General features: G+C 45.9%; 1 protein-coding gene and 1 pseudogene across 1 annotated transcript; both read right to left on the bottom strand.

Annotated features, from left to right (window-relative positions):
• Positions 1-1,917: 1,917 nt before the first annotated feature.
• LOC133897040 (ornithine decarboxylase 1B, chloroplastic-like) lies at positions 1,918-3,120 on the bottom strand (annotated as a pseudogene).
• A 744-nt stretch (positions 3,121-3,864) lies between these two features.
• Positions 3,865-10,215, bottom strand: LOC133897351 (phospholipase D delta-like). The gene is made up of 10 exons (XM_062338055.1): positions 9,007-10,215; positions 8,488-8,604; positions 7,574-7,768; positions 7,113-7,385; positions 6,960-7,028; positions 6,628-6,775; positions 6,234-6,382; positions 5,571-5,741; positions 4,604-4,801; positions 3,865-4,417 (listed from the first exon to the last, which is right to left on the bottom strand). The coding sequence occupies exons 1-10, from the start codon at positions 9,937-9,939 to the stop codon at positions 4,124-4,126; spliced, it is 2,547 nt and encodes an 848-aa protein (XP_062194039.1). The 5' UTR covers positions 9,940-10,215; the 3' UTR covers positions 3,865-4,123.
• Positions 10,216-11,321: the final 1,106 nt, after the last annotated feature.

Raw genomic sequence — 11,321 nt, forward strand, 5'->3', positions numbered from 1 at the left:
GCCTCATCAAGGCTCCTGCAATCTTTGCAACGGACCTCAGGAGACAGGTGCTTGCAATGCCTTTTCGAGGAACGTGTGGAAAGAAAGAAATAGGAGGATTTTTCAAAATGATAGCTCGACCGTGCTCAACGTGGCCTTAGAGCCAGGGAGGACACATAGTACAACGGTGTAGATCTTTCACAATGTAATCTTGTTTCTCGTGTAGGGATCCCTCCAGTGTCAGGCCTAGCCCACCTTGAATCGCTAAAGTTCTCGTGTCTTTTCGTTAAAAAAGAAATAGGATAGTATCTTGTATTTACTAATGGGTAATAAATTTACATTGAAATATTATGTTTCCAAATCTCTTAGGATTCAATCGCCTAAAAACAATCAATTATAGTCGACGTGTAGCACGACAGCCGCCGGTAAATTCCCTTTGGGATTGAGGATTTCAAGGATGGGTTTTGGAGGCATTCCTAGCGTTAGAGGGAAGCTCAGGGTTGTAGGCCAGCCTCGCGACGGTTGCAAATGATGAGCAGGGCAGCAGCGAGGCGATGGGAGTGCTGACAGGTGTGGTGGTGGAGGACTGATGTACTGCTAAAAATTAGAGAATCTTTATAGTACATCATGATACTAGATGATGGAGAGTATCATTGTTGTGATTCAACCGTCCATTTTAGTAGGTATTATTGTAATTATCTTGATACCCTTAGGGGTAATTATATCATTGACTGACCGGACTTCGAACTTTCGCCACCCATCATCGACCGACCGACGGAGGGTGAAAACCCTAATAAATAAAATGAATAGAATAAATGAAAGCTTATCCGAAGAATAAACTAACATTTTGATCTTCCCTAATTAAACATATAATTTACAAGTTTATCATAGTTTTTTTTCCAATCCTACCCTTATGATACACATGATACTCTTTAATGATACCCATGATATTGATGGGCGATAGAGTATCATTGGGCCAATTTAAGTCATCGGATGAAGAAAATGGACGGTATGCACTCATTTAGGTGTACTGTAAAAGTCCTCAAAAATTAATACTCTCAGTTTCGTAATTTTTGTTTATGTTCTCGAAAGTATCTATCTCAAATTATTTGTTGATTGCGATAACTAAGGATGTTTTATGGTCCATTTTCCTACTATGTCCTTGAGTGCATATAGGCATTTACTCAAACGCTTGTGAGTTACTTGCTCTCATTATTGTATTGATTAGATGTAGTATGGTCATCCAACTGCATTTTTTTTACTCGAATTTAGTATTCCTTAATTTGTACGTAATGGTGAGCGTGAATAAACATTGCGAAACGGATAGGATAGTTTACCTAGTGCCATGTACCTTAGGGAAGAGCTCAAAAACCAAAGGGAAATTGTTCCCCTAATGCTAACCCTAGGGAACACCCTCTAGGGAGAGAATGGTGGGACGAGGCATATAATAGAGTGGTTAGCGATCTAACTTCTCGTGTGATATCTCCTTGCTAAAGGTCTCTCAGACAGATGTTCACCTTCTCATACTCCCTCTCCAGCGGTCATCACCAAGACCTAAGAAGAGATAAGGCGGGGTGTCACCGCCGTATGGTGCTTATCCTACTGTTGATATAGATTGATTGAAAGTTGCTCCGTTTTTAATATCTCTATTATGTTTCTAACAATTGATATGTATTTTTAATAATATAAGTATATATTTTTTTATTTACACCAACAAGACGTCAATACGTTCAGGATATCCATAACCATTTTTAAAAAATAGATACATAAATTCGTGTCAAAGAACACTCGAAGTTGAAGGATCTAAATATAAATCCACATCCACAACTAACTAAATTAGACTCAATTCCTCTGATACATGTAAAATGGAAAATCAGATATATTGAATAATCAATTAGTTCTTGAAAATAGCAGTCCCGAAGTCGTCGAAGTTCTCGCTCAGTCGTAATTCTTAATGTCCGACGTGTCGAAGCCGTTGAACTTGGAGCCGGCCGCGATGGTGTAGGCGCCCATGTCGTGGAAGACGAGCCAGTCCCCTACACTCATCTCCGGCAGCTGGTACCCGGTCACCACCGTGTCGAGGGAGTCGCACGTTGGCCAGAACACCGTCGACGTGTATGCCTTCTCTCCAGGGCGCGGGCTGACCAGCAGCCTCGGGCCATGATGATGCAGTTGAGCGAGCCGTAGAGGCCGTCGTCGATCCAGTACTCGCGCACATCGCCGCGCGTGCGCTTACCGATGACGCGCGCGGCTAGCGTGAACGCCGTCTCGGCAAAATACCGCCCAGGCTCGCCGATCACTTCCACGCACGGAAGGTCGCCGAAGTGCTGCCCTAGCGCGTCGTTGATGATCACCGCGGCTTCGTCGAACGTGTCGCCGTCCATGAAGCCCCCGCCGATGTCGAGGACGCGCATGGGCGGCATGCCGAGGGCGGCGGCCGCGTCGAACGCCGCGCGTGCGGCCTCGATGGCCCCGCGGTACATGTCTAGGCGGGTCGTGCCGGTCCCTACGTGCAAGGACACGCCAGGTACGTTGAACCCCGCGAGCTGGGCGGCGCGCAGGAGCGGCACCACCTCATCGACGTGCGCGCCGTACTTGGTTCCCAGGTCGACCTTGGCCTCGCCGCCGTCGGGTCCCTTGTGGCGGAGCAGGAGCTCACACTTGGAATGGCAGCGCTTGACCTTGGTTCACCTCCTCCTCGGAGTCGTAGCCTCGTAGGTGGTGAGGTTGACGCCCACCTCCGCGGCGTACTCGAGGTGCGGCTCGGGCTTGCAGGGGTTGGCGTAGACAATGCTGCGGGGCTGGACGCCGAGCGCGAGCATAGCCTCGATCTCGGCGCGGCTGGCGCAGTCGAAGCCCGCGCCGAGGAGCGCCTGCTCGGGGTTGCACTTGACGGCGTAGTAGGGTCGCACGTCGCCGAGGGCGCTGCGCCACGCCCAGAAGAGGTCGACAACCTTGTCGAGGTCGAAGACATAGAAGGCGCTCCGCTGGGCGGGACTGGACGTGTCTACGATGGAGCGTATGAGGCCGGAGACGGCGTCCTTCTCCTTGAGTGCGTCGCGCTTGAACGCGAGCACCTTCCTGTCTGTCCTTCACGCCGGGAGCCACCAGCACGGCCTGCATGGGGCTGCCTCCGAACATATTGAATTGCGGATGACGCGGCAACTAATACTGGGCAAATGTAAGCTTGCCTGCTTGCTTAATTCAGAGTCCCTATTACACAAAAGCCATGACAAAAACAACCGTGAATAAACGTTGGTATGAACACTGCAACAGTTCCATTGCTATATATGCCACTCACTTAGCCTAGCGGTAGAAAATCTCAATGCACTTCGTTTCAAAAGAAAAGGAGAATTTGGACGCACTTTATTTAGAAAGAAAAAAGGAAATTTTCGATGCAGGCACGCGGCCATCGAATATTGAATTAAATTAAACTCGCCACGACGCGATCCAATCGATCAGATAAGTGATATCAACCAAGCGAGGCGAGAAGATCGCAGAGTCGACGCCTCGGCCTCCTTTGGTGCGTGCGCGGCTTGCTCGGAATGAGTAGTTTGCCTTTGCCAGAGAGAACTCTGCAAGTTCATGGCTTCATTTGGATGACAAGTTTCGGTCGCGCTTTGCACAAATTTGTTGCCATTGTAGATGTTTCCCTCTGTTGTGAAGAAGATCCTATTCATAATTCGTGCTTTGAAATTTTTAGCGAGGAAGGTATGTTGAAGTGGCTGGCTGCATGAACTCTTATAAGGCATGTTTGACACTTGTCGATAGTTCTTAGACAAGTGTCGAGTACTGTGTGCAGATGTCAACACTTCTTAGACAAGTGTCAACCACTCAGTATGACTTTTTGAATGAAATAGAGCTTGTGACACTTGGCAGACCATGAGACCTTAACAACACAGTTGTATAATCTGGCAACTGTCAAGGATCCTATCATATGATTCATTTACGAATGTAGGAAAAACTTACAGAAGCATTACTCTACAAACACAGCTAACACCTTGAGCTTTCCATACGCCATAGTATGATGATTACATATATGGTACAATTCTCCGGCATTCCCGCCAAATTAAGACGATCACAAAGTCTACAGGTGGATATAAAGCAGCTTCTACTCTGAACAGGTCAATTTTGGTATGAAACGCTACATGGTCAGTGAATCAGGAAGTGAAGTTGGAGCTCCCAGAATCTTGCCGCCAACGTCAGGAAAGCATTCTTGGTCTGGCAGTGGGCCGATTTTACCATCAGTCTCCACCTTTACTGGGTACTTGAGGAGGTGCCCTTGTAATGTTCTCATTTCTTCATCTGTAAACCTTTTCCAGTTCTCTTCTGCTATTTGATTCACAAACCTTACACAGTTCAAACTCGAAGGATCCTTGAAGCGCTCATCAACCATTCCAAGGTGCTCCGCCCAAAGAGACGATCTATATCCATATATCTGGGGAAAAAGATATGTAGGTAAAGCTAACTACAGAAGTGGTAATATTATTTAAAAAAGTAAGTCATGAATATCAAACAAATTGCAGGAAGTTAAAATTTTATAGATAAGGCATTCGGCTATATCATAATGAGTAACATTGCACAAAGAAGAGGACGATGTGATCTCGAGAACCAAGCCACGAACCTGGCCGTGAGGGTGCCTCCCCTTTGTAGACCATGCATGATGAGGCTGGTACGCGCCCATTGCAATTTCAGTATCTCTAGAACCAGCCAGGGATCTCTGGTTGATGTTTGCTGAACCTAAAATGACATATTCATCGTCCACAATCATCCCTTTTGCATGGACGTAGATCATGAATCGCCGGTATTTTGTAGCTAAGGCCTATGAATTTAATGAACAGAAGAATTAAATAAGTACTTGAGTGCATATTAAAAAGTAAGGAATGAGTAGAACTAGGATAATGACATGTCTGAGTATGTTTGAACTATCAAAACATCAAAAGAAATATTTTATCATGCCAGTTCTTCATGGCCATACATGTGCAGACAACAAAACGGTTCTAGAGTGATAAGAGCTCAGTGCCATATATTAGTATATGGTGAATAGAGAAAAATCTGAGTATGGATAGAATGAAAATGACCGGAGACTTGATTTGCTCCAACGCACATTACTATGGTATATTAAAGTACAAAATTTAAGGCCAGAATCAACGCAAAAGGTCAACCAAAATAACACTCAAACAATAAATACTTCAGACATTCAGAACAATTACACAATCAACAAGGTGGACCCTAATCTACCATCAGTTGGCTAAATCACCTTCGGCAATGTAGCATGTGATCCAAACCACAAAGGTACGACACCTCCATTTTTCACCAAAAGATACCATTTAACCATTAGCCCAAAATCCTACTGTAAGAAGGCAACCTTCCAATCCAATGTATCAGCGTTTTTCAGGAAAGCTCTCCTTACGAACTTAACTGTTTTTAAGGGCTATAAGGAGTAAACACTAATCCTATTAATATGCACACATGAGGAGTTAGAGTAGACGGTGAAAACATGACAAGCAGTAAGTCAAGTTTCTGCAGTGATCAATTTGATACAATGTTTTTCTTAAAAAAGAATGATAAAAAATGCAACAATGAATTACCACTGCACTTTTATCTGAAGATTTATCTGATTCCGGGCTGCCATTTGATGATGATTCTTCCCGATTGCCAAGACAAAAGAAGTTCAAGTAATCTTGAGGATGCATATCCTCAATATTCATGGCCTTGAGTTCGTCTGCAATTATTCTATACATCATCTCCATTGTCTGGGCCTGTCAGATAAAGACAAATCATGAACAATAGTTAGTTGCTAAATCCCAATTTCGACGACACTTCTAAGCAGCTTGCAAGATCAAGCATATTAATGGCCATCAGGTTCACACTTCTAAGCAGAGAAGAGATTTTGATGAATCACGAGTAAAGATTTTCCCAGTGTAATGCTCCCAAATACCAGTTCAATATTCATGTGTGTAAAATTAAATATACTGTATCCTCAAGGTTAGAAAGCTATGATGAATCACGAGTAAAGATTTTCCCAGTGTAATGCTCCCAAATACCAGTTCAATATTCATGTGTGTAAAATTAAATACACTGTATCCTCAAGGTTAGAAAGCTATGATGATATGATTATACTTATTACCCGTTTACACAGCAAGGACCATCGAAAGTTTGCGATGGAGACAGATCAGAACTCAGAAGACCCCCAGTCTCAGGGGAAAGTCGTTCAGGCCAAATTGGTATCACCAATACGTAAAGGAACTTACCTGAAAGTAAAGGATTTCTTGCACAGAGGCTGTAGTAGGGATTCCTTCAGGCCACATTGGTATCACTACATACACTGCAAAGCGTTCTCCGGCTCTAATCTTACTTGCAATTTTGAGGGCCAACTCTATTGGTATCAGATTGTCAGCACCTGCCACAATGGTATCATGTAGCATACTTAAAACACTCACACAACAGTAGCATCAGCAAAAACAGTATGCAAGAGAAAGAGAATGTGACCTACCCAAAAGTAGAAAGATAAAGAAATCCGTGTCTACCTACATTCTATGTTTGTTTTCCTCCCATTTTAGCAGCAAAAGAATATACATATAACTATCATATAACTACAGAACGATGGAAGTTGCAGACAAGATAGAAACAAAGAAAGGTCGAAACCTGAATTCACATAGGACGGCCAAGCATATGAAGAACCAAGAAAGTATTGATTCTCGATATAAATGAAATGCTGTGCAGATCTGATTGCCCGGACATATGCGGTGTGGATGCTCTTATCAATTATGAGGTTCTTTCGGCACACAAGATTCTGCAGAACCCATTGAGTAGTTAATACTTCATACCAGTTTTCAAATAGTACAATACGGGAAAAGAGGAAAAAAGCATCACCGTCTTTAAAAGAGCTAAAGATTTATGAACATCGACAATGAGGCAATGAGCATATTCTCTTTAATCACCATAGAAGTCAGCAAATGGAGATGTGTTAGACTAACCTGCTTTGAAGCTTCTTTGAAATCACTAGGAAATCCTTTTAGAGAGCCAGAGTCAATTGACCGGAATACCTGCAGAATTAGCATACATTAACCAATACAGAAAATTTCCAGATTATTTTCACATAAGTAGAACTTAAAGGGCAGCATGAGGACCTGAACATGCCAATTTTCAGGATCTTCTTCTTTTGAAACCCACAAACTAGTATGATCATTTGGAACAGTAGGTGAAGGGCTAATTATCCATGAGATACGCTCCAGCTTAATTAGAGCATCATCTTTCCAGTGAGATACTCTTCTAAACCGTTCGTGCCATTTTGTTGCCTTTCGCCAGCGTTGCTCAAAATTTTTCAAGACATCATAGGCAGCTGGACCATCAATCTGGCAATGTAAATCATGCCATGGTTGTCTAGGTCCCTTTGCACCTGCCTGCATCAGGAGAATAGATGCTAAGAAAGATCAAAATGGATGCATATAATGTAGAAGTGTTCAAGCGCTGGCACGCAGACAGTCAGGCAATGCAGCATTGCACCACTGCTGAGAATCTTAATTCCCAGGCTGCGTTCTGGAGAGGCATAGAGAAGTTACATGAAACATACTAGCACGAAACGACTCACCGAAAATGTAGGGTTATGATAATCATTTTCGAATACTGTGTCCAGATCTTTGAATAGCCTGTGTTCAGGTGTGTCATAGCGCCCATCACAAAGATCTAGTCCTCCAATGAAAGCTGTAATTTTCCGCTTGTTTCCACAGGCTTGTGTATCAACCAGAACACATTTTTGATGGTGCGTAAACAAAGTCCCAACAACCTGCCAGCTACAAATTCAAAATTATTAAGTGTGACCAAAATAGTCAGCTATTAAGCTGCATGATTTAATAAGACAATTATCCACACAATATGGTCCTTGTTTGAAATTCAAGATGATAACTTCCTCCTTATATCATTTGGGAGAAGTTCTTTTTTCGCCACATTGCAACCCTATTCTCTCTTCTCCCACCCAAGAGCAACACTTCTCTCTTTCACCGCACTTCCATTTCATTAGAAATTGACATGCGGGTTCCGCAAGAAGAGAGAAAATGATGAAGAAATGGATGACTTACAGGCTCTGTTGTCATAAAATTAGTGTATATACAACTTGAGAGATCGTTGACAGTTACAAGGGTCTTATAGGGGCAAATTTGACAGTCAGCCAGTGTTGACCCAAACGGCGATATCAAAAGAGGGGCATGCTAAGGAATAGTGGCAACAGAAAAAAGTGTATTGTTTTATGGCTGAAGGACGCACAGGGTTGCAAGAGATTGACAAAGAGATTTTTTTTTCCTCATTTCATTTCGGTCAGGCTATCCATCAACTTGTCCACAGCGTGTAACATTCATATTACCCAACATAAAATAAATTTTGGCAGCATATGGGTTCATCTAAGGAGGGATGTATCACCCAAGATTCTTCAGCCTGAGGTTCATGTTGATATTCGTTGGGTGCAGCCTATATAAAAAAATGAACTATAAAATCCTGCGCAAAACTTGCCTGTTGTTTGAAAACGCTCAGCTTAGTGCTCGCATATCGAGGGGAAAGAACACAGATGACTGAGGAATGCTTGAAAAACTTCCGAATTTCTTCATCATGTGTTGCCATAACTCCGCCCTGCGGAAGCACAAGAGGGGGGGGGGGGGTTAGATACTACCACAGGAAAAAAACTCACAGGACACACCAAAGGAACGGTAAGGTTTAGCAGATTCAGATAACGCAGCTTAGTCTAAGATGCATGATCGCAGTTTATGGCAAATTGAAAACAGAGGGAACGGTTGCAAGCTAAATGACCAAATTGCTTTGAATATATCAGCACTGCCCCCATTTCACATTCAGTTACAACAGGCAATTATTTGTGAATAGAATGCCCTACTTGGCCTGATGTACGAATCGACTCAAGCCCATCAACGAATTCGTTGCCGTCGGGTCAAAATCACATACGTAACACAGCATTCCAAATGCAGTAACTGGGAAGTAAAGGTATGTAAAAAAAGAAACTAGATTGTGGAAGTTCACCGTCTTGATGAACAATTTGTCATGCGAAGTCTTGTCATCCCACACGAGCAGGCACACTCTGACGCCCTCCTGCGACTTGAACCTGAGCAGCTCTCCAAGCGTAAGGTTGCCACCCTCAGGCAATGGCCGCAATGGCGACGGCTCACGCACGAGCCGTACCTTGTCGTACACCGACCAACCGACGATGTATATCATGTGGTGCGCCTCTAGGATGGCGTGGCAGATGTCCTCCCAGCAAGCGTTGTGCTCGAACATCCTCCCATTCTCGAGCTCGATCTCCGGCAGGTGCCCTTCTTTGACGTGCGCGTCCTGGTACAGCGTCACGCGGCAGCCGTGGCGGAGCGGGAAGTAGGAGTCCTTGATGCCCTTGCGCTCGGGGTCGCCGGTGGCGATGGGGTGGAACCGGAAGCGGAGGCGCAGCGCGGTGTCGGGCTTGTACGGCTTGCCGTTGGTCCCAATGACGGGGAACCAATCCTCGACCTCGTCGCCTCGGGCGACGATGTCGGCGGGGACGGAGACCGTGCCGATGAGCTGCGCGCCGAACGTGTCGTCGTCCTTGACCTGGAACTCGAGCTCGGCAGCGCGGTGCGCGAGCGGCACGGCGAAGCGCTCCGCCCAGACGGGTTCCTGGCTGTTGGGTATGACGGCCGTGCGCGCTACCACCGCGCCGGCGACGGACAGCGTCACGTAGGGGTCGCTGGTGATGATCTTCCGGTGGTGGTGGTGTCGCCCGCCTCCGCCGCCCCGGGCCGTAGCGCTGGCGTGCTTGGGCCCGCAGGAGGTGGGCAGGCGGCAGGCGGCGAAGCAGCGGCGGACATGCTCGGAGAACATGTCCATGTTGGGCAGCAGGCGCGCCTCCAGGATCCAGAGGTCCAGGTCGCCGTGAAGGAGGACGAGCTTCGCCTGAGACTCGCCGCCGGCCGACGACGCCATCGCCGGCGACGGAGCCTCGCGGTCGGAGCGGGAGGGGCTGCGGCGAGCGTCTAACTAACCAACCAGATCCCTCCAATCCCGGGACCCGTCTTGTAGCATACCACCCTGCGACTCCCCCCCCCCCCCCCCGCCCTTCCGGTGGCGGCAAGCTTGGCTCGGCGCGAACGGCAAGAAAGCGGAGGGCGTGATGCGAGGCGGGGTGGGGCTGGATCTCGAGATTCGCAAGCTACTAGCCTGAAATAGTAACGGTTGAAGAAACGGGAGGGGTGAAGTGTGAAGAAACGGGAGAAAAATGGTGGGGCGCGACGCAACGCCGGCAACGGTCGCTGCACGTCGACCGGGAAAGAAAACCAATCCAGATCCAGAGCCGCTGATGGGCGGGGTCCACGATATCGGGCCTACCGTGCGGGCCGGCGTGTTGGCTCGCTTTACTCGCGGGAAGGGTGGGAGGCGATGCGAAAGCAAATTCTACCTGAGGTTGTTGAAAGATTTTACGAGGCTCTGATTTAATCATATATTATTATAGAAAAAATTTATAAAATCTGATCGGATAGAATTTGCTTCCCAATCCGGCTCATTACGTACGCACGGCGTGAACCCCCAGGCTCACGTGGCCCCCTGCGATTTGCGTGGGTGGACACGTCGCGGGCGTGGAGGTTGTTGGGATGGTGGCGTGGCCCCGCGGGAAGCGGAGCGGAGAGGAGCTCTGGTGCGTCAGTGAGGTGGACGCTGCTGTCTGTTACATTGCTTCCGGACAGAAAAGGGTGTGTGAGATTTCACGGCGGCGGTGCAATCCGCCGTGTTCCAGCTCCATTTTTGGGTGTCTAGGTTTCATGTCCATATCCATCCAGCCCTATGCGCAACTGTGCAAGCGATCTTTGCCGGTGAAAATGACATATCACCATCTATCACGTCGCCGCACTAACACCAAGCTTTTTGTGACAGTTGAGAGGCCAATTCTTCCGAAACACTACTGCTGCTTAATCATACAAACAACTGTGCAAACTGGGCGTTTGTGTCATTCTTGTTTCTATCGATGTGCTGTTGGGCATTGCAAATTTGCGCTACCAAATGTGGTCACCTAGGCACTTCCAAGCCTTTTATTTATTTATTTTAACTAGTAAGATGACATACACTAATTGAATTGTTAGGTTTACTGTAATATTTTATCATGATAATCTTTAGTTAAATATTAACATTTTTAGTTTTTTACGAGGTTAATATCGTATGGTTACAAAACGCATAAAATTAAAAAAAGAAATAAAAATTATATTATTGAAAAAAATTATTTATGCTCTAAACTTGTACCCTAATCGTGTATATATATATATATATATTGATTAACTGTCAAAATCATACGTCAGGTGCATGTTGCCTAACCA

Source organism: Phragmites australis, chromosome 17 (genome assembly GCF_958298935.1).
Source record: "Phragmites australis chromosome 17, lpPhrAust1.1, whole genome shotgun sequence".
Taxonomy (NCBI): domain Eukaryota; kingdom Viridiplantae; phylum Streptophyta; class Magnoliopsida; order Poales; family Poaceae; genus Phragmites; species Phragmites australis.